Consider the following 26,206-nt stretch of genomic DNA (forward strand, 5'->3'; position numbering starts at 1 on the left):
AAGACTTTAACATAGATTGAGACTTTTATTTGTATATTAACTTAACATACTAAAATAAACTACAATAGAATTATGAAAATTATAGATATTAAATAAAAATGACATAAGCACAGAATAAAATTAATTGCAATTAATCGCATCCAAAAAAAAGTTTTATAATGTGTGTGTGTTTATTATGAATATATAAAGACACACATACAGTATATATTTTGAAAATATTTATATGTATTTACATGTATATATTTATATTCATATAATGTATATTATTTGCAGTGGTGGCCAAAATTATTAGAACACTAGAATTTTCACCAGATAAAAAAATGGTTTTAATTCAGTTATTTCTATCTTTTGTTATAGTGTGTCAGTAGGAAATATCAGTTTACATTTCCAAATAATTAATTTTGCCATTTATTGTAATAATCCAGTTTTTAAATATTTAAATGTAATGATTCCCTCTTTAAGATACACCATTATTTAAAACTCTGGCATATATTTCAATAAATATAAAAGCATAATGTCCTCTGTAGAGGACAAAAATGATCTGCTGGTTCTCAGGAGAGTATGTGTGAGGACCAAACTAGTGTGTGTGTGTGTGTGTGTGTGTGTGTGTGTGTGTGTGTGTGTGTGTGTGAACCCTGAATCTAGGGCACTGATCAATACATGAACATTCCCCTTGTCCTGCATCTGCACTGGATCACATGACAATCAGTTTCTGAATGAATGAAATCATTATTATGACGGTAGGGGAAACATCTATCCATCAATTTTCCAAACTGCTTGTGGTTGTGAGGATGCTGGAGCCTTTTCCATCATCTCGGAAACACCCTGAACAGATGGACAGTTCATCACAGGGAAATGGGGAAAACTATCTCCCCTAATACATTTATATATTAAATGTCATATTAGGAGATATAAGATAGAATATAACAAATAGTTGCTAATCAGACTTGTATTGCAGATGTATTTCTTAGTTTTATCCCATGCCAAAACTCTGTATGAAGGAAGCTGACTGCGGAGTGAAACTGCAGTGCTCTCTGCTGGTATAAAAGCACTGGTTAAGTAAGGATCAGATCGTTTTTGTCTTTTATTATTTATTTATTTATTTATTTTTATTTAAGCTATTAAACCATAATGAATAGTAAATAATTTGTGAGAGTTTTGAGTCTGGTGTGTGAAAGTTCCACACACCAGATTCAAATGTGTGTATCAGACTTTTAATTCAAAGCCCATATGAAGACAAAGATACACGGATAGAGAAATATTAGATATTTTGCATAGTTTATTTATTTTATGTACCAATACTGTATCCACAGAACACAGGGAATTAAAACAACTTTTAAAAACCATTACAATTATAAACCATTTAAATTAACACAGATTAATCTTAAAAGAAAGTATAGGCTAATAAAAATAATATATGTCAATGTAAATGCCATTTTTCTAATACTGTTTGTTATCCTGATAATGTAGTCAGCCTGCATAGTACTCAAAAAAAAAAGTTGTGAATATAACAAAGATGATTGGATTATATGTTTTAAAAGAAAACAGTAGACTTTCTGTTTCATTTCTGAAAATGTCACATTTTACATTTGTTACTTGCCAATTCTTAGTAATTAATTGTGAAATTTACTAGCAGTTTCTGCACCAATTTTCCAGTCTACATACAAACAGACGGACCCTGTGACCTTAAAAGAGACAGAAGAGATGCAATACAGTTTTGATCGATCACTACACTGAATAAATGATTTGCCCAGTTTAGACTAATGGAGCCACCAACTGATTTCAGTCCAGTTATCTTCACCTCCAAAACCACCAGTTTAAAACCACTGATAATGAGACAGATAGAGTACATAAATATTTCTAGCTTACTTGAAGTGACATATTTCACTATAAATAATCAATTATCTAAGACTGAACAGTGAAAACAGCATTAGTGGTTTTTAAGTGCACTTAAGTCAATCATTTTAAGTCATTAACTTATACTCTAACTGTTAATAGGCCCCATAACAACTTTTCCGTCAGGCTAGTTATAGTCTCAAGTGTTTTTGGAGCTCAGCAGTCACAGTAACTTAAACCATATAATTTATCATGAGTAATCTGATAATCTATAATCTTATATGTGAAATGAAGACAGTGGTGTCATTATCTATATATTCAACACTGGAAAAACAATGCATTGCCAGCCTTAAATCTAACACCTAAAACAAGAATGGGGTGCAGTAAACTACCTCAGATCACACACAAAAGCCAAGGCTTATTGATGCTCATCTATGATTTGCATTATGGAGCACAAGGTGTCAAAGAAAAAAAAGATGTAAAAAAAAAAAAAAAAAAACATATCATACGGCAGAAAAATATAATGTTACATTACAATTTTCTTCACCTTTTATGGGCCTAGAAAATCACATATCATTAATGTAAAAAATAACCAGTGTGACTTCTAATCAGAGATATTTTAGTATTATTAACATATATAATATTATAGTATTTATTAATATTTTGAATTAGATTTTTTTTTCAGTTTTCATTCTTGTTTCAAGTTTGTAGTTATATCAGTTATAGTATATATCAGTTTGTAGTTATTGTCAAGTTATATATATATATATATAATATATATAATATATAGGCTATATATATATATAGCTTTAATTTATTTTATTTGATTGTAATATCTTGTTTTATTTCAACTTTATTCCAATTACTACTTTCACTTATTTTTAATAGTTTATTAAATAATTGTGCTTATATTTTTTTGTATCACACTATGTCAACTCACTCAAAGAAAAACAAGCTACTCACATAACCAAGGGATATGCAAAATGGTTTTGTCTACATTGTAAGGTTTATAAGACAATTAAACAGATAGGGCTGAAAATCAGCTTGAAACCAATATGTAATCTTTATTCATTCATAATCAAATTCTTTCAGGATTCTTTGATGCATAGAAAGATCCAAAGACCAGCATTTATCTGAAATTTAGAAATTATAGAAATCATACTTTTATTTATGAATAAAAGTGATGATATAATGTTACAAAAGATTTCTATTTTAGATAAATGATGTTCTTCTGAACTTTCTATTCGTCAAAGAAACCTGAAAAAAAAAATTATACTTAGCTGTTTTCAACATAATAATGATAATAAAAAGAAATGTTTTTGAGCAGCAAATCAGAATATTAGAATGATTTCTGAAGGATCATGTGACTGGAGTAATGATCTTTGAAATCACAGTAATAATTTTTTTATTATTATTATTTCAAATATAAAACAGTTATCTTAAATAATTTTTAAAATATGTCAAAGCTTTACTGTTTTTGCAGTAGTTCGGGTCAAATAAATGTAGGCTTGGGAATTCTTCCAAAATCATTAAAAATCTTACTGTCAGTAAATGTGGTTGATAAGACTGATATGTAGACTACATTCACTTAAAACAATATGACTGTGAATTTGTTAATATATCAGGCTTTTAAATGCTTATTTATATTTTTATAAATAAGTTGTACAAGTTGTAGAGTTGCTATTCCATGTCAAACCGCATGGTGGCACTAAATGCTGGTTACCCATGAACCCCTGCAGCACAGTCGAGGAAGAAGGTTCCAGTGGATTTGACATTTGTAAGCGAGAGTCGCGTGACTGGAGAGCGACTGATCTGCAGCCAAAGACGTCGGATGTACAATGTCCCAGCAGTCTCCAGCCGACCCTGAACGGCCAGGAAATGCAGTCGTGGTGTGTTTAGTAACATGCATAACCTATAAAGACAGAAAATGATAGAGTGATGTTGCAAGGTTATGCACTGTAATGCTGAATGCTGGTCTCTATACAGTAGACCTGCTTATGCATGAATGCATGCTACATCTCACCTATCTTACCATTGTAATACCATGTTTTTGAAAATTTAACGTTGTGATATTTTTGAGGGATTTATAATGCAAAAAAAAAAAAAAGGGTCTTTAGTGATATTTAGCCTAATCGTCATATTAATAATGATTTTATTTATTTATTTGTGTGTTTGTGTGTGTGTGTGTGTGTGTGTGTGTGTGTAGGGTCCCGTAGGAATTGACTACATCCCCACAGAGGAGGAGAGGAGAGTGTTCCGGGAGTGTAATCAGGAAAGCTTCTGGTACAGATGTGAGTGGATGTCAAGTGCTTATTTTCATTATCTTGCTTGTGGTTTTATTGAAATCATAAGTGAATTCTTTCTTTACGTTCCTACAGCTCTCCCTATATCTGCCATCAGCATGGCCTTCACTCAGTTCCTTATCTCTAGAGGTGGGTTTATACTTTACGCAGAGGATAACATATTTCATATAAATGCTATGTAAAAAAAAAAAAAATTCAAACACACACAAAAATCAACAGCACAGTTCAACACTGATAATAATAAGAAATATTTATTGAGCATTAAATCTGCATATTAGTATGATTTCCGAAGGAGCATGTGACAATGTAGATGAGTAACTTAAAATACAAAACAGTTATTTTAAATTGTGGTAATATTTTTCACAACATTACTGTTTTACTGTATTTTTAATCAAATAAATGTGGCCTTGGATGAGCCTAATTTATATATATATAAAAAAATCTGACTCCAACCTTTTAAACAGTAGCGTAAATGTTTTGATCTATTTGTTTTAGGTGCTCTTACGGCCTCCGGTAGATTTGGATCTTGGCCTAAAGTTGCTTGTGAGTACAATTTACTCTTACTGAGATGAATTATTGATAGACTGAATATTAAATGTATGTATCAATGTGTTAAATATGTGTTTGTTAGTTGCTGGTGTTTTTGGCTACCTGGGAGGGAAGATGTCATACATGAAGACATGCCAGGAGAAATTTAAGAGCTTGGAGAATTCGCCACTGGGGGAGGCACTGAGACAGAGACAGCGCCAGCAACCGCCAGTGTGAGCACAACATGAACAGACAGGAACATGCTACATTTAAGAGTGTGCCATTTCTTTGCCACTAGCATTCCAAAATTCTCAAAGGATTCTTTTATGTTCCACAGAAGATATTTTGAAAATTGCATTGCAATGCATAGTTTTTTTTCTTTTTTCAGGTTTACCCATAAGCACCCGGAAATGAGTGATCCAAACAAAGCTGATTTTGAACTTGATCAGAGGAATCAGCCATTCTCCTATTCTAGTGATTTCACTTACAGTGACCCCATGCCCTCAGCAGCTCAATGTGACACTCAAATTACAGGTATGTTAACTCATTTGCCCCAGAATATTTTGTTGTATGCATATCTGAACATGCAATACATCAAAATAAAGAACAGAGCCTCTACTATTAAACAAACAAACCAAAAAATCAGTTTTAATCTATCTTCAAGCATTGTTTTTATCAACACTTTTGAGCAAAAAGCTGAGAAAATCACATTTTTATCAAATACTACATCTGGATCATATTCAGTACGAAAGATGCAGTAGATCGCTTCCATCAGCACCCCCAAATCATGCACAGTCCGTTGCCACTTCCTGGATCATTTCACATTTTACTTCAACATTTAACTCTGTAACATTTTGCAGTTTTCTTTTATATGCTGTTTATTGTTGATGATTGCATTATTTTTCATATGCATCTGCTTACATACAAGATCGCTCATTTCTGCATCTTCCTCATTTGTGTTTTTGATCGGGACATTCTTGACTCATTCAGGAGATCCGTAATATCGCCCCCCAAGCATATAACAGTGAGAATGCAGAAACCCGGAAAATTCTGGGTTTGGCGGGGAAAGAGTTAAAAGTGCTTTCATCTGCCTCATAATGGTTAAACTGATAATCACAATTATTTTGCTCAGAAATGAACACAATTATTAATCATGATTGCTCTGCATTTCGTTGCCTTGTACCCACATGTGCAATGACAATAAAGTTGAATCTAATCTAAAGTTGAATCTAATTTGAGAAATGTCTGACATTTCATCAGAATTGATATACATGAACACATATTCAGTGTTTATTTTACCTCATCTAGTTTTCTAATTTGTCATATTTCTGCACACTCTCTACATTATGAATTGGTAAAGCCTTAAAAAGGATAGTTCACCCAAAAAATGAAAATTCTGTCATTAATTACTCACCCTCATGTCTTTCTAAACCCATAAGACCTTTGTTCATCTTCAGAACACAAATTAAAATATTTTAACGACACATGGGTGGGTAATTAATGACAGAATTAAAATTTTTGGGTTAACTATCCCTTTAAGAAGCCTCTCTCAAAACCTGACAGTGAAATTCCAAATATAAATTCCAAATTATGTCTATTTTTTTTTTTTCCAACGTCAAAAAGACACTATTGGTTGCTTAAGTGGATTTATTCAACAACGATCATGAACAGTAAAACTGAGATTAATGTTTGGTTTTATTAGATTGTCACTGAGAAGGCAGCTAGTGTTGATATCTTAAGGGACACAGACTGGCTGTGTAGCTTTAATTTGAGCAGAATCTTTTTGCTCAGAATATTAAAAGAGTAGTTCACCCTGAAATTAAAATGTTATTTACGTAATTTTAATTGGTATTTAATCATATGCCTCCAATCCAGCAGAACCAACTTACATTGAGGAGGATGTACAGAAGAAACACATTCTGTATGAGGAGCTACGGAGTAAGAACAGGGAAAACTATGAAAAACCAGAGACACTGTTGAAGCCTTCACCTGAGACCATCCCAGCCAAGAGAGGTGAGACCTGACAATCTACTAACCTACGTCCAAATCGGGCATGATGCGACAAGTCATTTTTCATGTCCTCTAAAAAAAAAAAAACTCCAATGTACACGTTGAAAATATAAGTTACACATTGTCACATGATCCTTCAGAAATCATTCTAATATGCTGATTTAGTGTAACTTAAGAAACATTTCTTATTATTATCAATGTTGAAATCAGTGGTGCTGCTTAATATTTTTGTGGAAACTTTTTTTATAGGATTCTCTGATGAGTAGGAAGATCAAAAATGAATCTTTTTAACATTAATATACGTTTTTACTGTCACTTGTGATCATTTTTTCATCAACTTGCTAAATCTGACGTTATCTAGTTATATAAAAATTATTTCCTGTACTCTGTATTTCTGTAAGTCAGAGTAGTGTTTACATATAATTGCTTAGAAAACGTTTATATATTTTTAATATATTATTTATACATATTTCTTTTCTTTTTTTGGTAAACAGGGAAGAAGAATATATATGGAGACACATGGGAGGAATGAGAGCTGCTTCAACACTGTCTAGAACCGTCTTTTACAATACAGATGTCTAACTGTGTCTGAGAAATGTCTGTCATTGACTGTGTACCTATTTAATGTAATTAAAGAAAATTTTTATTTGAAAACTGTGTGAAGCTTAAAGGGTTATTTCATCTTCAGTTGCTGGTCCCCATTCTCTTTTTAATAGTATGGAGAGAAAAGAAAAAAAAAAAAAAACTACGCAAGTCAATGGGGACCAGCTGAAGGTTAACTATCCTTTTAATACATTATCTAATAATAGAAGCAACCTTTTTTTTTTTTTTTTACATTCGTGGAAGATTGGTGCTTTCACTCTCACTGAACTGGTCCCAAAGTTCCATTAGCACTGCAGTCCAGTTGCTAGTATTATTATTTTTTTTCTCCAGTCATTTCATTATTACAATTGCAGGAATCATTTAGGTCAGCGGCACATTTGTTTCAAGAATGAGTTGTCATCTTTAATACCTGAGATTCATAACCTCCTAATCAGAAGTATGAGCAATTATTAGCAGAGACCGTTTTGCTAAGACTGACTAAACCACAATTATTATGGTCAAATAATTTGACATTAAACCTTTTGAATTTAAACAGACATAACAATATACAGTAGGCATACAACAATCAGAATTGAATGGGGGAAAAAAAAGAAACAAAAATCAAGTTGGGCATTTTTATTTCTGTACACACATTTTACATAAATACACTGAAATTATTTTTTGGAAAAATAAAAACGATGTCCCTGGGATTTGGGATGACATCAGACGAGAGATAAAGAATTGTAATTTCAGTAATAATATTGGTAATCACGCACACATACACACTTCATAAATTTCAAGTTTTGAGGTCTAATAGGACCAATTGTCTTAAGAGTATTGGGATGTAACTGTTTTATTAACCTACAATTGGATACATTTACACAAATATAGTTCACCAAGAGAAAATGCCTGCATAGGACACCTGACCAAGGATTGAATCAAAGTAAAACAAAACAAAGAAATTAAGAAAAATATTAAATAAAAAGTCTTTCTGCCCTCGAGAAACTCCAATATTTGTGGGTTTAAATATATATAAACAAAAAAAACTGACCTTTTTTTTTGACCCCCAATAATTTGTTTTAATGAACTGTTTAACGTAACAAACCTATAAGTGTTGATTTGTCTCACTTGTGAACCTAATGACAAACAAAATATCTCGGGGACAGACCGAAATAATCACCCACGCACACAAATCAAGAAACAAACATTTGCTGCTCTTCTTTTTAAACTGAGCAAGTAAACAAGGATAAAAAATACTCAAAAAACAGCTAAACAAATCTAATCTGTGCTGCATCACTACCCATAGGTGCACCTGGACCACATCAGGTCCGTGACTTCAACTAGACTCCAAAGTCCTGTCAGAGTCTAGATGGTGCATGGCACAGTCAGTGTTTGATTGTCTTTGTATATAGATGATCATTTGTGAGAAGGAGAGATGGGGAACTATGTATTGTGCATTGACCGTGTCCATTTGGCTCTCAGCTAACTGAAAATCTGTGTTAATCATTCCTAACATTCATCTTTTTTTAATTAATACAATAAAAGGGTTTAACTCTATAGTTGTCACTTCTTCAAGTCATTCTGCACTGATCCGGTCCCAACAGTGTGGGCAACAGGAAGTCTCTTAGCTAGTGCACACTGCACAGTCTGTGATCTGATTAACGTGTAGTAGACGTTCCAGTTTGGAGCTTCAGAAGTTACTTCCCGTGGCCTCCCCGCAGACTCTGTGTAGTCATGTGACAGTAAAGGTCTCTCTGTGTGTATTCATGCACTTGTGAAACCAGAACGGTCTGTGCATATGTATGTGTGTGTGTGTGGGTTGTAAACAGTGCTTTCTCGTGAGGAGTGCTGTGAGTGGCGCTTGGACGTGAGGTGAGTCTCTTGCTCAGAGTGTGGAGGGAAAAAGGACGAGGCCACATGATAATACCATGACAGTACCAGAGAAAGGCACCTCAGGAAGACCACGGCACAGGGATGAGCTCTAGCCCCCCACTGCTAATCCGGCCTGAAGATGGGAATCTTGGGTAGAAACTCTATTAGGATTACCTAGAAAAAGGACAGAGAACGTGAAATGATGCATTCCACTGTTTATTGTATTTGAAACTGTCACTGTGCAATTAGATTAGGGTGTGTTTGAAGTTGGCTTACATATTCCATCATGTTGTTCGTGTCACACTTCCTTTTGCTGAGCCTCCAATGCAAACACAACTAAATGAACAGAGGGCATGTAGTAAAATTAGCACCAGAAAGGAAAATACAAACAGCAAACAAGCAAGCAACCTTGAAAATACCTTGTGATACAATCTGCTGTTTTCCCACTCCAATAACTTCTCTATGGATCTGCGTGTCTATAGGCGAAAAAGACACATTAATCGGTTTATGATAAGTAAAATCATTAGAAAAGAGTGTGTAATTTATCTCCTTTAATGTGTATTACTGTAAGATTTTATAGATCTCATATGATCACCAAAGGCTGTATTTATTTGATCAAAAATACTGTAAAAACAGCAATATTGTGAAATATTATGAAATTAAAAATTGTTTTCTTTTTCTTAATTTTTATAATATAAAATTTATTCCTGTGATGGCAATGCTGAATTTGTAATTACAGTTTTTGTGTTGCTTGATCCTTCAGAAATCATTCTTATATGCTGATTTGGTGCATAATGAACATTTATTATTAATAACAAAGTTGAAAACAACTGTTCTGTTCGGTTTCAAAAGAACAACAATTATTCGAAATAGAAATGTTTGTAAGAATTTAATAAAATATAATTACTGTCACGTTTGATAATTTCTTTAAAAAAAAACTAGTGCTGTCAAACAATTAATCATGATTAATTGCATCCAAAATAAAAAAAATAAAAATTGTTTGCAAAGTATGTGTGTACTGTGTACATTTATTACAAATATAGAAATACACACCCATGCATGTATATATTTAAAACAAAATATGTTACATTCATAAAATAAATATATTTATATATAATATAAATTATTTTCATATAAATATATACATGTAAATATTTTCTATATATATACTGTATGTGTGTGTGTGTATTTATATATACATAATAAATTTACACAGTACACACAGATACATTACGTAAATAAAAACATTTTTTTTGGATGCAATTAATCTTTTGACAGCACTAAAAAAAAACCTGACCAGGTCTACTGTTGTTAGTTATCAAAGACAATTTTGTCCCTCATTTTGGCAACAAAAAAAAAGGATAAAAATGATTAAAAAAAAAAAACCGTACAAAATACTATGTGTTTACATGTAAAGTTTATATTTCTGTTAAAGCACGTGTTAATTCTTTTGAATTAAAGGGTTACTCCATCCCAAAATGAAAATTTTGTCATTGATCACTCACCCCCATGTCGTTCCAAACCCGTAAAAGCTCAAGCCTACCGGTTTTCATCCAAAATATCTTAAATTGTGTTCCGAAGACGAACGAAGCTTTTACAGGTTTGGAACGACATGGGGGTAAGTGATTAATGACTAAATTTTCATTTTGGGATGGAGTATCCCTTTAAAACAGTCATTCAAACTGCAAAACTGTCTGTATTAAATGCAAAAATTACACCCCTAACCCACAGATTTCCTTTGTAGATGCATTTTTTTCAAACCCTGACAACATGCCACAAATGCTTTCGATAAAGCTAACCTTCTATTAAGCGAGGAGTCTTCCTTGAAGTGACTCTGAACACACTCACCCTCTTGCTCAGACAGATGACCGGCCACAGACTAAAGCCCAGAGTACAGCAACAGCACAGACAGCCACACAGCAGCCAGCGCACATTCACTGGGAGAGCCTTCCTCAGACAGCTGTTCACACGGTTTATGCTGGCTTTAAACTCCTCCGGTGCGACCTGCCAATCAACAAATGAAGCAGTATTCTAATAACCCATGTTTGACCTCGAAATTACATGTGGTACTCGCCACAATGGGTTGGGTAACATACTTTTTGGACCTTGACAACCAGTTACCATGAAAAAAGTATCTTAAACATTCTGCTAAATATCTAATTTCGCGTTCCACAAAAATTTGGGGTGAATAATTTCTTTAAGCATTATATAAAGTAACAGCATTAACATAATTATTTCCTTTCGTTTCTGATTGCCAGCAACAATGCTTCTCACTTCTTCTCATTGGGATTAGTGAATAATTAAGCATTTAACAGCATATGGATGGAAAAGCCACTAAAATTACACTTACCTTTCCTGTAAGGGCTGAGGGAAATTCAGACTCAAATTTATTGCTCAGTCCAAACCTGCAGGGAAGAAAAAAAAATTATTTAAACTGTTTTGATTTCAATTTCTCAGACTTAAATATCCACAAAGGCATAAGTAGATTTACTGTATATCTACTGTGATACTGTTTACTAAAATTTATTTTATTATACAAGACCATGGGCCACAAGGGAGTTCTAGGGGTCTGTGTAAAAGTTTACAGAAAAACAATATTAAAAAATTAAAATAAATAAATCATATTTGATTAAAATAATAAAAATTCATAAGTAAACAAATGAGTAAATATATTATAAATCTAACAGTGCAGTAGTGTCATGTAAAAAAAAAAAAAAAAAAAAAAATTATTTAGAAGGAAACATTTGGAACATATTTAGTTTCTGTTAAGCTACATTACTTAATAATTTAGACATTTTAGATTTTATAATATTAATTTTTCACAGTACAGATTAAGTCTTTATACCAGAAACTATAGAGATGCCTTTTAAATTGTAGTATCCCTTGCACAAATCATATCTGAGGACCTGTGGTATCTAAAAGATAAAAACCCAGGTACTAGACAACAAAAATTTAAGTTGTAAAACTTACTTTCTTCTATGTAACACACACACACACACAAAATGCAGCCTCAGTCACCATTTCCTTCACAGCATGGAGAAAAATGTAAACGATGACTGAGGCTGTCAAAAAGAAAAGCAGAAAGAAAGTCACACGTTTGAAACAACGAGAGGGTGAGAAACTGATCACAGGACTTTCATTTTTGGGTGAACCATCCCTTTAAATGTGCAATAAATAAGCTGCCCTGACAAAACCGAGACAACTGCCTTTTTAGACAGCATTTAGGAGCATTGTATGGACAACTGAAGATTTAAAATGCTTTCTAGGTTGTTAAACTATGAGTCTAGGACACTACCACTATTTTCTTGGTTGTTGTAATGACACTTAGCACGTCTCATGTGTTTCTAAACGAGCACTGTGCTCCTAACGGCTTTGGTTTGATCAATAGTGGTTGATGATTTATGTACGAATAGATCCAGAGCTGCCGGTGTCTTACACAGTGACGTGCCCGGATCCGCGCACTACCACCGGATCCGGAGCGTATTTGAGCAGCTGCTCCTCCGCGGCCCTGTCCTCGTCCTCTTCTTCCTCCTCTTCGTAAATCTCATCAAAGTCCTCCATCATCGCCCCCCGCCTCGGCCTCTTCGCTTCCCGAAAGAAGCGCCGAGAAAGACCGTGTTTCGCTCACGTTAAGCAAATATTGGCAATTACGCAGATCACACGGCCGAGAAGAGAAACGACGGTACAGAAATCCGGAGCAAAACATCAACATCCGCCAAAAATCTCGCGAGGGTTGATCTCGGGATACATCGCGACAGTATGTAAATCACATTCACAATCATCGGGGCTTTCTCATCTCAGGAAATATCGGGGTGCGACGACCTGCAGTCTTTAACTGGTAAAATCATTCCTGCCTCAGCACTTGGAAAGAATAAAGTTTCAGGAGTTAATACCATAATTCAAAACCCCTTTGGTGTGCATTTGCTATTTTCAGAGGTACATCAAAATATATACAAGTACCATTTTATTAGATACAGTATAGTAAATATAATCTACCAAGCTTAATTAAATATTTCATTAAACAAATCCTATTGTTTCTACATATTTGCACATTTAGTACGTAATAACACATAATTTGACAGGAAACTGATCATTTTATTCAGCAAGAATGCACTAAATTGATCAAAAGTGACAGTAAATAAAAATAACTGCTGAACTTCACCTATGAATTCTGAAAAAAATATCACTTCCATAAAAATATTAAGCTTTTTTAAAATAATATTAATAAGAAATGTTTCAAAACCACCAAATCAGCACATCAGAATGATTTCTGAAGGATCATGTGACACCGAAGACTGGAGTAATGGCTGATGAAAATTCAGCTTTGCAAACACAGGTATAACGCAAATTTAAAAATATATTCAAATAGAAAATAACTAATTTAATTTGTAATAATATTTCACAGTCTTACTGCATTTATTTATTTGATCAAATAAATGCAGGCTTGTTGAGTGTACAATAATTTTTTTTTAACTGTGTACATAATATGTGAAAAACAGCTAATTTACAAGATATGAAAAGACACAACAAACATTACCAAATGCTCTTTTTTAATCCAACAAATCAACATCTACATGGTACAACTGCACTGGAGAAAACAGCTAAACAAAAAGGGAAACATGAAAAGAAAAGGAAGGTAAACTGGATTATAATTTCATATAGCATGATTTGGTTGACAACCAACGCTCTGATGATAAGAAAGGAGGAGAGCGGAGAAGACAGGCAGGAGTTACTCCATGGCCTCCTGGTTCTCCTGGTCAGCAGAACGCTCCTCGCTGGGCTCCTTGCCCTCTTTGCTCCTCTTGGACTTCTTGTGCTTGTGGCGCCGGTGACTGTCACCCTCCTCGCTGTCATGTCTCCGTCTGCTACTGCTGTGACAGAAGAGGAGAGGGGCAGAGAAGCAAAACACAACATAGAGAACTTCAGATTGTTTTGTTACCTTTAAATTGACTTCCAGGGGTATTTTTTTCTAACCTTATAAGATGTATCTTACAATTGCATAAATAATGAGATGAATGCTTTAAATGAAACATTTATTTATGAATGTGAAATTATGGGAAAAATTAAGTACACTTTTTGTATACTTTTAAATATGAATATTGTCATATGACAATAACATGATGGCGAATAGAGTATGAATTTAAACCAGACATACTACATAGAACATACTTTTTTTTAACAGTCACAAATAACTTTTTTTTTTAAAGTACCTACTTTTTTTTTCCCTTACCTACTCAGAGATTACTGGACACAGCCACAGTCTTAACAAGCGAGTCATCAAGTCAATCATTCAGTTCAAAACGGCTTATTCATTTAGTTATGAAACAAGTGACTGTCTTATGAATGGGTCATTGAATCATTCACTCAACCAAATCATTCATTCTTTTGAACACAAACGATATTTTGAAGAATGTGGGTAACCAAACAGCTCATGGTCCCCATTGACTTCCACAGTAATTTTTTCCCTACTGAATTTTCATTTTTGGATCTCTTTATTCAGGAAACAAAACATTGCTGTGCTCTAATTTCAATAGCACTCAAAAGTAAAATATATTACCAGATATCTCACAATTTGTGGGCATTTTTATTCATTTTGGTGCCATTTTTTCACCAAGATTAATTTCCGACCCTGATATAGTACCTCCGTGATGACTTGTGCCTCCCTTCCTCTTTCTCTCTGTGTCTCCTCTCCCTGTGACGCTCATCCTTCTCACGGCTCGATCGCTCCCGATGCCTCTCATACCCTCTGTCTCCGTAATCACGGTAAGAACGATACCGCTCTTCATCACTGCAAAATACCAAGTTTAATTAATCAAGAGCTTAAAAACAGAACCAGACAAACTAGGACTAATTACTTAAACCTTGGGAGGGTCAAAGATTTTGTTTTCCTTTGGAATAACATTTAACGATGAAACAAACAATAAGAATTATGTCTACATTTGTCAGTTTATCAACAATTCTACACTTTCAAACTGAAAAACAGAGTACATCTGTATAGTGAATGAGTGGGTTGGCATCATCCCTCACCTGTTATAAGCCACAGCAGAGGGACTGTGGTCTCTCTCATGGACCCTTTCCCTCGGCCTCTCTCGCTCTCGCTCTTTTTCCCTCTCTTTGTCTCGCCGAGGGTAGTACTCCCATTGCTTTGGGTTGTCCATCAAACCAGGCCAGGGGTTAACAGCTCCTTGCATGGGTGGAGGAAACCCACCTGAAAACAAAACAATCCCCAGTGCGCATGCTACTTAATTAAGCTTAATAAACCTAGACAGCATTTAAGCACTTGTGATCTGTACTGAGATCTAAAGTAAATGAGTTTTTCAGGTGAATAATAGACTGGGAGATAGTCACACACTTACCTGTAGGAAAAGGGAATGGAGCAACAGGACGTCCGTCATATCCTCCTGGGTGCCCACTGCTAAATACAACACACAAGCAATTAATGAAGTGTTAAAGTGCCAATTAAGGGTTACATAAAGACATAGTGTAACAGAAAATTACATTTCAAAAACTGTTTGTATTTAAATCTAAATACAGGACCCTAAAAACAAACAATTATATTATTATATACAGTCAAACCAAAAGTTATTCAGACACCTATCGTTTTGAAAATGGTAAGAAAATATGTGACCCTGGACCACAAAAACCAGTCTTAAGTTGCACGGGTTTGTTGTAGCAATAGCCAAAAATACATTGTATGGGTCAAAATTATCGATTTTTCTTTTATCCCAAAAACCATTAGAATATTAAGATCATATTTCATGAAGATATTTTGTAAATTTCCTACCATGAATATATAAAAACTTCATTTTTGATTAGTAATATGCATTGCTAAGAACTTCATTTAGACAACTTTAAAGGCGATTATCTCAATATTTTGATTTTTTTTTGCACCCTCAGATTCCAGATTTTCAAATAGTTGTATTTCGGCCAAATATTGTCCTGTCCTAACAAACCCATACATCAATGGAAAGCTTATAAACCTCAATTTTGAGGCCATTCAAGGTCACATTAGCAATTCATCATTTTTACTGGTAGTCCACTGAATGAATAATTTTTGGGTATAATATGTCATATTTTACTTTATTTTGCTATCATCACTTACATAAATGAACTATAGTGTCCTGCACGCACTAGTAAATTTGGTTTATATATATAAAAATCTTATAATATCTACTTTAATAATATCTCTGTCTATATATTTAAAAAAAAAATGTTTATTCCAGTGATAGCAAAGCTGAATCTTTAGTAGCCATTACTCCATTCTTCAGTGTTCTGTGACAGCTTAATAGTATTTCCTATCACTTTTGATCAATTTCACGCATCCTTGATGAATAGAAGGATTAACTTCTTTTTTAAATACCCGTCGATGTACACTGATGTTGAAAAAACTATTAGTTGAGTACAGAAGCTACACCTACTTGTCCATAGTAGGGATAAGTGAAGGAGGAGGTCCTCCAGTAGGAAGGGGAAAATCTACAGCACAAGCAGAAACAAGATTCAAACAGAGACATATCAACAGTACAAAGAGTAAAAACAAGGGAACTGTTATTCAATTTTACACACAGTCAGTCATAAAGTTTGCAGTTATAGTAGACAGGTGCTTTGGAAACATTTGAGAGGTTAATCATAAGTTACTTTTACTATGTTTGTCATGTTATTGTACATTGAACTTACTGGGTGGAGGAACAGTGATGGGCATCCCTGTTAAAAAAAAAAAATTGCTTACAAAACCATATAGCCCATAACAAATGTAACAAAAAAATGAGTTAAAAAATAAAAATGCTATGAGAAGCTACAGTATCAATGGTTTTGAAAGTGATTTTTTTCAAACATTCATCGTGGATTTAAAAAAAAAAAAAAAAAATCAATGAATAAAGTTTCACAGTTGTTAGACTTACGTGGAGGTGGGATTAGAGGTGGAGCCTGACTGACAGGAGGAGGGAGGAATGGAGGAGGTGGGATGTTTGGAGGCAGTGGTCCCGGGGGAAAGAAAGGAGGAGGCATCTTGGCGGGTTCGGCCTCAGAGCTGGTATGTTCCGAGATCACCTACAAGAGTTCACGTCACATGATTCAGTTCCCAGATGTTTCCAGCATGTCAGTTTTACACTGGAGACTGAGGAGAGCATGAGAGCATGTGATGTGTGTAACCTGGATGTTATTCCCCTCCAGATTGTGGCGACGTCGTCCTTCCACCCTGCTAATGGTGGCAGTCTGTCCGCCAATCACATCTATGGTCCCAGGCGTCTTCCTGCAACAAATACAAACATACACATCCAGCTTCATGAAGGTGTACATACATTTCTGTGTTTTTCAACTCTGTATTCCAGATGCATACATAACACACACACTTCATTAGGGCTGGGCGATATGACTATACAGCAGATAACATATTTGTGCATTAAGTCTGCTTCATCATTTACACAAGAGATTAATGAAGAAACATGTTTGAATGCAGAAATACAGTGCAAGATGTATCAGGACAAGCCCAAATGAAGAAGAACGGGTAAGACAAGCTTAGCTGGTTAGTTAGGCAACCAGTGTAATTATAGAATTATATATATATATATACATACATACATACATATATGTATATACACACATATATATATATACACATATATGTATATACACACATATATATATATACACATATATGTATATACACACACATATATATATATATATATATATATATATATATATATATATATATATATATATATATATATATATATATATATATATATATATATATACATACACAATACACATATATATATATATATATATATATATATATATATATATATATATATATATATATATATATATATATAGTATTTATTAATATTTTGAATTTTGTTATGTGCTAGGCAAGTATTTAGTTTTAATTTACATATCAGTTTTATTTTTTTGTAATTTAAGTTCTAAGTTTTTCATCTAATATCTATATTTTAGTTTAGTTTAGTTTAGTTTCAGTTAATGAAAATGTTTTTTTTTTTAAGTTTTAGTTAAACTCTACTGCAGTAAATGACTTGCAACATTTATTTTGAATTCAACTGATGCATAGTTATTTTTGCAATCTTGAATGTGGCTTTTCTATCATATCAGTTCAATCATTTTCTCATTTAAAAGTGAAGTGTGTTTGTGCAACACCACTGTGTTTATTACAAATGATTTGCTTTGCATCCATGCAGTTCCAGATTTACCGAGAAAATTTATCAAATACATAAATATATTTGATATTGACATATATTTTCGTGAGCAGAGCAAAAATAGACTGGCAATATTTTGTCTAAAATGTAAGTTACTCAATTTTAGTGTTTTTGTATATTTGTATAAAAGCAATATTGCACTCATAAACTATGTTGTCATTCCAAACTCCAGCACATATTTTGAAAAGCATTTTTCTAACAATGTTATTTAAAATATAAACTATATATATATATAGATAGATATAGATAGTGATACAAAATGACTATACTGTAATATAAAATTTTGGTCATATCGCCTATCCCTACCAGAATGTCAAAAAAAACAAAACAAAAAACCACACACACACACATATATAAACCCAATATAACATAATGCTCTAATGACTACACAATTTTGCAAAGAAAACCGGTCCATATTGCGGAGTGCGTTGACAAAGCAGCAGATTTTAGCATTTTTTCATAGTGCTTTGTAGATTAACACATCACCAACAGAAATGAACTGTGGTCATCAATAAAAAAAAGAAAGACAATAAATGAAGGCAGTTTAATTTCATATTTAAATGTCTACTCAGGCCTTGTAAAACAAACCACGCCCATGTCACCTCCCACTTACGTATAATAGGACATTTCTTGAGAGGCAGGCCCTGCCCACTGTGGAGGGGATATCCTATGAGGGCATGGGTAAGGGGAGACAGGCAAAAATGAGTTACTAATCCCCTCTTAAACATGACAGATGCAGGACAAACACTGTACATGCATTCCCAAACATAAAGAGTCTGAAACTGGAGTGTGAAATGAATGAACTCCCCCCAGTGGATGTGTGAGAGAACATGTTTACCTCGCTGGGTTGAGACCTGCTTTATACAGGTTAGATGGGGAGGAAAAGTCTGGTTTAGCTGCATGAGCCGCAACTGTGATCTCCTTCTCACTGTTACCTGTGCGACCCTGCTGAACCTGAAAGAAGAATGAGGTGGAAAAGGTAAAATGTTAATCATGAATATATCAACATGCACACTTGACTAATAATTACTAATTTTATTACTACTAACATGACATTGTTCAGACTGGAATGTAACAGCTTGGGTTTGGAATCAGAAATATATTCTTATTCAAAACTGGTTCTTTTTGCAGATGGTTCAGGGTACTTCCACTAATGCAGATGGTATAAAATGCCAATATACACATACAGTTCAAAAGTGGGAGTCAGACTTTTTTTATTATTAATACTTCAGCAAGGATGCATTAAATTGTTCAAAAATGACAGTAAGAACATTTATAACACAGAAGGATTGTTCTTTTGAACTTTATATTAATTAAATAATCCTGAAATGTACCACTGTTTCCACAAAAATATTAAGCAGCATGACTCTTTCTAACATTGATAAGAAGAAATGTTTTTGAGCACCAAATCAGCATATTAAAATAATTTTCAAAGGATCATGATACACTGAAAATTAAATATTGCCATCACAGGAATAAACTGTATTTAAAATATATAAAAATATGAAACGGTTATTTAAAATAGTGATAATATTTCACAATATTACTGTTTTTATTTGATCAAATAAATGCAGCCTTGTTGAGCATAAGAGACTTATTTAAAAAACAAAAATAATTCTTACCAACCACAAACTTTTGAATGGTATTGTAAAATGATCAATAAAAAGTCCAGATAAGTTTTATTACTTTCCCTTCAATCCAAAAAACAACTTTAGGAGAAGTTAAGTTGTCAGATACATTAAAGTTAAAATGGTTTTAATTTTGTCCAAGAAATATAATTGTAAAAATTTGAAAGAAATTTTATTTGACTATTCTGTTGAGATCTGAAATGCAAAGAATTGTCTTCCAAATATTACAAATCCCTAAGAAATCATTAAAGGGCCTGGAATAGTTTAATCAGAAGCAGAATTGTACAATTCTTTACAATTTCCATCCCGAGGAACAGTTGATTATGCTTACTGAGATCTTGCTGGTGGTGGATCCAATGTTGAGAATGTCAAGGCCCATGCGTAACCTCTTCTGCTTTTCACAATATGCTTTCCACGTGTCCTCATTAAAACCATAGTTAAAATAGTCAGACAAGTCCGCACCTGTAAACACACACATTCTAAACAATATGCAGACACCACATGCAAAAACCACAAAAGTGCCATGCTAAGTTAATACACACCTGGCTTCCTCCATGGTTTCTCCTCAAAGGACTCCATGTCCACTTCCAGGACTGGAACGCCATTGATGCTGCCTGGAGCTTCGAGGTCTATGCCCTTCACTTTAGAACCTATTGAACACACACTTAAATTATGTCAACAGCTGACAAATGGAGCTTTGTATGAAAAGGCATCTGTAAGCGAACAGATGATTTAGTCAGAAAGAGCCAAGCTTTGAAACACATATAGTTTCACTCACCTGCTCCATAAGCTCTGCTGCCAGCTGACTTTATGTTTAGATTCACTGGAGTTCCACCATATGCCCTGCACAATAAAACATCATAAATACATCAGATATACAGTCTATTTCAGTTATACAGTATCAAAATAACAACAAAGTGAAAAAAAAACATGGAAAACGCCCCATACTACATAACAAATTACTTATTTAAAATGTATTTATTATTCATTCTTTTTGATATTTGAAAATTCCAAAATCCAAAAATTATAATTCTGTCATCATTCACACACCCTCATGTAATTCCAAACCCATAAGGCCTTGGTTAATTTTCAAAAAAACAAATTAATATGTTTTTAAATATTTCTTTTTGATGAGACCTTTTGATTTCTGTTACTGAGAGCTCAGATCGTAAAATGCAAAAAGATCATAAATGCATCATAAAATTAATCCAGATGAATCAAGCAGTTTGTAATGAAATATGATCACTTTCCATTATGGAAGTTTATGAGGTTTGATCTAGTCTTTTATTTACATATAAACATTGATATAGATACATGAAGCATATCACGATATGGTAAATACAGATGCTCAAATGCACAGGCTTCAGTGTTTACCATATTTGATCCGCTCTATGTGCATTTATACATAAACAAAGCCTATATTTAATCTGTTACTGATTACTTTTCAATGGAGGGACAAAAATGTTTCAAGTTTCATTAAGAATATCTTACTTTTGTGTTTCAAAGATTAACTGAAGTCTTATGGATTTGGAACGACATGAGAGTGAGTAAATGACAGAATTTTCATTTTTGGGTGAACTGTCCCTTTAAAGCACATGATCCAAGTCATTTAAACCAGAACACTCCACTTTTTGTTTGTTTGTTTTTTTCCATCATTTGATCCACTTAATTCTTCATCAGTTCATCACCTTGGATTGCAGGCAGTGTCAGGTTATCTATCAAACATCCAGTGTGAACCTTATAATCTTCAGAATATGAGCACAATCTTTGGATGCTTACGCGTACTGTGGCGCTCCTGTTTTTATATCGCCAATGGTGACACGGACATCATCATCATCATCATCACTATCGCTCTCACTGTCTTCATCTTCTCCAGGTGCTTCCTCCTAAGACAAACAAAACAATTTTTTTTGTGTTCTCTTCATTTGTAATCATTAGTGCTATCAAACGATTAATCGCATTCAATATAAGAGTTTTTGTTTACAAAATATGTGTGTGTACTGTGTATATATATATATATATATATGTATATATGTATATATATATATATATATATATATATATATATATATATATATATATATATATATATATATATATATATATATATATATATATATATATACATATACACACACACAAATAATTAAACACACATGCATATATATATTTCAGAAAAATGTTTATGTTTGTATATTAAATATATTTATATATAATATAATTAACTCATTATTAGTAATAATTAACCATAATTAATCAACAGAAATGTTACAGATGTGTAACGAGTTTTTTGCAAGCATAAAAAAACAGTGTGATGTACAGGTGTAATATTTTTCTTATGTAATATGTATCTTATGACGATGCTAAAAATAACATTATTTTGGGTATTTGGTGTAAGGCAATGTGTTTACGCTGTTTAAGGTTCAAAAAACACATTATTTTCTGCATCCCGTGAAAAGCGAGGTGTGCTCTGATTGGCCAGCTATCCAGTGCGTTGTGATTGGCCGAATCCCTCAAGCTTGTGACGAAATGTTATGCCCCTTATCATATTTGAAAACTCACAGCGTCTCCATGACATGGTGCCAGCGGCGGCAACAATACTACAGCGAGAATAAAAGTTGCGCCTTCTTTCTTTGTGTAAACATTAGGCATTTCAGGAAGGCGTGGACGGGCATTAACTTTTATAAAGAACATCTCTTTGGATTTGAGACTTCAGTTTTTGCATCTTTACGGATCTTATACATGCACAAACAGCTTGTAACACTCCAAAGACAAAGGAAAACTTGAAATCGCATCATATGACCCCTCTCTCAATCACTCTAGCAATCATAATTTAAATAAAATCCATCAAAAGTGAATGAAGCAGTTTACAGTAGTTTTGTTTGTTACCTGACTGGCCACACCATTTCCAGTCGTGGTGGTGATGGTGGTAGTGGTGTTGTTTGTGGTCGCGGTGACCTCCTCGGTAACAGGAGGAGCAGAGGTCGCACTGCAGACACAGATGGATCAGCAAGAGAATGATGAAAACAAATGCAGATGAACCCCTTTAAAGTCAACTTAAAAAGTCAAATCTTAGTATTGGCATATGTTTTACAGGATATGCTGTTAAAAATGAATGTGCATGCAATTTGCAAATTAAAAGCCCATGTCATATAATCAAAATATTATTCAGTGAAGTAACAAAGCAGTGTGTGATCATTCTGTAATTTTTAATATCATTAATCACATTTTCTAAAAATTCAGACCAATTAGTATACACCAGTGACCTCCCAGGGGCCCCACAAGGGAGTCCTAAAGGGCATGTGGAAAAACAGTTCATCTAACAGTACAGTACTATAGTAAGTAGAAAAAAAATTATATGACATATTGATATTTGGGGGTCCATGGGATCTAAATAATTGAAAAGTAGGGCTGTGCAAAAAATCGAATACGATTTTCATGCGCATCTCTTCAGTAAAGACGCTCCTGTGATTAGTAGTATATCTCCAGCACGTGCGTTAAGATCAGGGTTGCCAGGTTTTCACATTTTAGGGGCTAAATATCACGTTATTGGTATTGGGGTCGCTTCAACCCGCAGACATGAAAAACAAGCGCAGACTTGGCAACACTGGTTGGCATTTACTACACAGAGCCGTAATTCACTGACAATCTACACAAAATCGATTTTAAAATCGCAGGCGATTCTTTGTCGATTTTGAAAGCGATTTTGTGTAGCTTGTCGGTGGACTACGGCTCTGTGTAGTAAATGCCGCTCCACCTGAACCAGTGTTGCCAAGTCTGCGGTTGTTTTTCATGTCCGCGGGTTGATGCGACCCCAATACCAATAACGTGATATTTAGCCTCTTAAAATGTGAATATTACCAGGGCAACCCTGACAAAAACGTATATTTTAACCCCGGGATGCAATTTTTATCGGGGAACCTCCTGGAAACGCGATTGGGCTAGTTTTGGACTAGTTTTGAGAAGCAACTGGGCAGGATTTGTTGTGAAAACCGGCAACCCTGATCTGAACGCACGTGCTGGAGATATACTACTAATCACAGGAGCGTCTTTACTGAAGAGATGCGCATGAAAATCATATTCGATTTTTTGCACAGCCCTATTGAAAAGCCACTACATCACTAACAGTAAACATGTAATTTCTCACCTGATGGCTGCTGTCAGTTTGGCTTCCTCTTCTTCAGTTTCTTTACTTTCACCTTCATCTATAAAAAACAAAACAAAATAATGCATGAGCAGCAAAATGATTATGAGGTCCCCAATTTCTATTGTTAACAAGTATGTTAAGAGGAGCAGCTCAATATATAAATATAAATATTTCATATTTACCTTACAGAACCATGAACAGATTTGAGAAGTATTCTCAAAATTCATCTCAGAATCATTCTACATGAGATTCTATCCGAGATTTGAATTCTCTTTCAGTCCCCTCAGAAAGTGAAATCATTTCTTTAATTATATCTCAAAGAAGCTAATATAAACAAAAAAGAAACCATTAAGAACGCCTGAAAAGATTCTACCATTTTCACAAAACAGTGATCACAAACTCGTATAGATTTAAACAGAATTCTCAAAGCCAATATTTAAAAAAAAAAATCCATTTATATATCAACAGTAGAATCTCGTAAAGTAGCAACAGAAGAAATCTTGAACAGATTCGAAATGTAGAATACTAAATGGAATCTATCAGCTACCCTCGGAAACGATTTTCTCAAGATTAACAGAATCTCGAACAGAACCTAAACAATTCTGAAATGGATTCTATATCTATTCCCAAGTAAAGAGAAATATTAATTAAACCACGGACGTGAAGTTTAAATATCTACTGACGTGACAGGTATCTCTGTAGTCAGTACAAAGGCCCCTACATTACTCATGCCAATATATGGTGTTGTTTATTAATAACCAGTTTTCGCCTAGCCGTTAACAAATAACAAAGTACAGGAGTACAGAACAGATTTGGCGCTCACTGACCCCCGTACAGCCATTCCTCCTCCTCGTCTCCTGCACTCGCATCAGTGGTGGTGGTTTTATCCGCGTCCTCTGCAGACATCTTCTACTCTGGGCTCTACAATGCGCTCCAGAAGCCAAAGACACGGTCAGATTAAAACCCACCAACCCCGAGAGAGCGCGCGGATATTTTGGTGGAGAAAACACAAACGCACATACGATTATAGAAAACAAACGTATTGAATGATGTTTACGGAGCAACCCACACTTCCTTCAGTCTCTGTAGGATGTACTTGCAGACTTGAGGACATCAGTTCCGGTTCATCGGTGTACAAATTAAAAGTCTCACACTCACTGTTTGGACCTTTGGATACAGTTGACGGAAATAATGTTTCTTATGATCTTAAAAAAAATTTTCTCTTGCTTAAATACTTGGAATTAGTTTATTTACAGTATACACGTGTAATTAGTTAATTAACAGTTTAGATAACTGATAAAAAAAAATATGTATGAATTATTACTATTAATCAAATTAAGGTCTCTCTGGAACCTTGGTCCAGGTACAAAGTTATTGAATAAAAAGTCATTACATATGCATACATCTCATGTAAACACCTGCTAAATGTTCACGAAAATAGTGTAATATAGCTTCACTGCGCACATCAGCCACTAGATGTCTCTAAGCAACAGTTCTCCTACATTTAGTTCTTGGAGTGACCAATATAATAAATTCGTGTGATTCTTTAACTTGTCATTAGGCCTGTACCATGTTAATCCTGATGTACAGATTCCTAAAACAATTATCTTCCTGGAAAAATGTATAAAGTCATACATTAAAGTCAGGTAATAATAATAATTTCACATAATTTAATTACCTTCATATAATTTGACAACTAAAACGGAAATGGCATGATAGCATTAAAAGTTTCAGATCAAATTTTCAGCAATAGTTTTATTTCAACAAATATCTTATACAATTTAGGACATGTGCATGTGTGTTTTACATAATAATGAAATGTGCAAATTTCTCACGCTCATACACCTTCTAACTGACAAATTAGAGTAGTTTAAGTAGTTTTTTCCCCACACTCCCTTGCCTTGAAAATTAGCCTTTTTGTATAGATATAAAAACAAAAATAACAAACTTGAAAATGTTACACACTTCATTAATTCTTGTGTTGTTTGTGTTTCGTCCCACAGTGACCTATCTCCTAACACTATGTGTGCACATTAACCTTTTTGACCAGTTACAGGAAACTCTGTGTGCAGGCTAGCATTACTG

At 33.9% G+C, this 26,206-nt stretch overlaps 3 protein-coding genes across 9 annotated transcripts; 1 reads left to right on the plus strand and 2 right to left on the minus strand.

Moving 5' to 3' along the window:
- Window positions 1-3,566: 3,566 nt before the first annotated feature.
- Window positions 3,567-7,728, plus strand: LOC109095460 (OCIA domain-containing protein 1). Of its 2 annotated transcripts, none has more exons than XM_019109181.2 (8): window positions 3,567-3,725; window positions 4,043-4,127; window positions 4,215-4,268; window positions 4,635-4,682; window positions 4,771-4,900; window positions 5,056-5,201; window positions 6,543-6,680; window positions 7,172-7,728. In XM_019109181.2, exons 1-8 carry the CDS (start codon window positions 3,675-3,677, stop codon window positions 7,207-7,209), a joined length of 690 nt encoding a protein of 229 aa, XP_018964726.1. In that variant the 5' UTR covers window positions 3,567-3,674; the 3' UTR covers window positions 7,210-7,728. The 2 variants fall into 2 exon arrangements, with proteins under 2 accessions (XP_018964726.1, XP_018964734.1); XM_019109189.2 differs by having other exon boundaries at window positions 6,546-6,680.
- A 152-nt stretch (window positions 7,729-7,880) lies between these two features.
- On the minus strand, window positions 7,881-12,893 carry chic2 (cysteine-rich hydrophobic domain 2). The gene is made up of 6 exons (XM_019109201.2): window positions 12,568-12,893; window positions 11,482-11,536; window positions 10,980-11,135; window positions 9,551-9,607; window positions 9,408-9,467; window positions 7,881-9,305 (listed from the first exon to the last, which is right to left on the minus strand). The coding sequence occupies exons 1-6, from the start codon at window positions 12,693-12,695 to the stop codon at window positions 9,255-9,257; spliced, it is 507 nt and encodes a 168-aa protein (XP_018964746.1). The 5' UTR covers window positions 12,696-12,893; the 3' UTR covers window positions 7,881-9,254.
- Window positions 12,894-13,664: 771 nt separating this feature from the next.
- On the minus strand, window positions 13,665-25,289 carry fip1l1b (FIP1 like 1b (S. cerevisiae)). Of its 6 annotated transcripts, XM_042716742.1 has the most exons (18): window positions 25,144-25,289; window positions 24,949-25,042; window positions 24,122-24,179; window positions 22,864-22,963; window positions 21,754-21,860; window positions 20,753-20,817; window positions 20,517-20,624; window positions 20,306-20,436; window positions 19,185-19,300; window positions 18,960-19,013; window positions 17,280-17,379; window positions 17,030-17,177; window positions 16,806-16,832; window positions 16,550-16,604; window positions 15,488-15,546; window positions 15,159-15,339; window positions 14,773-14,919; window positions 13,665-14,002 (listed from the first exon to the last, which is right to left on the minus strand). In XM_042716742.1, the coding sequence occupies exons 2-18, from the start codon at window positions 25,025-25,027 to the stop codon at window positions 13,861-13,863; spliced, it is 1,677 nt and encodes a 558-aa protein (XP_042572676.1). In that variant the 5' UTR covers window positions 25,028-25,042; window positions 25,144-25,289; the 3' UTR covers window positions 13,665-13,860. The 6 variants fall into 6 exon arrangements, with proteins under 6 accessions (XP_042572676.1, XP_042572677.1, XP_042572679.1 ...); XM_042716743.1 differs by having other exon boundaries at window positions 13,665-13,999; window positions 24,949-25,238; XM_042716745.1 differs by having other exon boundaries at window positions 15,488-15,543; window positions 24,949-25,237.
- Window positions 25,290-26,206: the final 917 nt, after the last annotated feature.

Source organism: Cyprinus carpio, chromosome B1 (genome assembly GCF_018340385.1).
Source record: "Cyprinus carpio isolate SPL01 chromosome B1, ASM1834038v1, whole genome shotgun sequence".
Classification (NCBI taxonomy): Eukaryota; Metazoa; Chordata; class Actinopteri; order Cypriniformes; family Cyprinidae; genus Cyprinus; species Cyprinus carpio.

Bases quoted from the DNA above. Each gene is read 5' to 3' on its own strand.
- LOC109095460 (XM_019109181.2), top strand. From the start codon at position 3,675: ATGTCCCAGCAGTCTCCAGCCGACCCTGAACGGCCAGGAAATGCAGTC. The intron at 4,128-4,214 runs GTGAGTGGATGT...ACGTTCCTACAG, and splicing joins GGAAAGCTTCTGGTACAGAT to CTCTCCCTATATCTGCCATC. The intron at 6,681-7,171 runs GTGAGACCTGAC...TTTGGTAAACAG, and splicing joins GACCATCCCAGCCAAGAGAG to GGAAGAAGAATATATATGGA.
- chic2 (XM_019109201.2), bottom strand. From the start codon at position 12,695: ATGATGGAGGACTTTGATGAGATTTACGAAGAGGAGGAAGAAGAGGAC. The intron at 9,468-9,550 runs GTATTTTCAAGG...CTGTTCATTTAG, and splicing joins ACAGCAGATTGTATCACAAG to TTGTGTTTGCATTGGAGGCT. The intron at 9,306-9,407 runs GTAAGCCAACTT...TCCTTTTTCTAG, and splicing joins CGAACAACATGATGGAATAT to GTAATCCTAATAGAGTTTCT.
- fip1l1b (XM_042716742.1), bottom strand. From the start codon at position 25,027: ATGTCTGCAGAGGACGCGGATAAAACCACCACCACTGATGCGAGTGCA. The intron at 24,180-24,948 runs GTCAGTGAGCGC...TGTTTTTTATAG, and splicing joins GGAGGAATGGCTGTACGGGG to ATGAAGGTGAAAGTAAAGAA. The intron at 16,605-16,805 runs GTAAGTTCAATG...CTTGTGCTGTAG, and splicing joins CATCACTGTTCCTCCACCCA to ATTTTCCCCTTCCTACTGGA.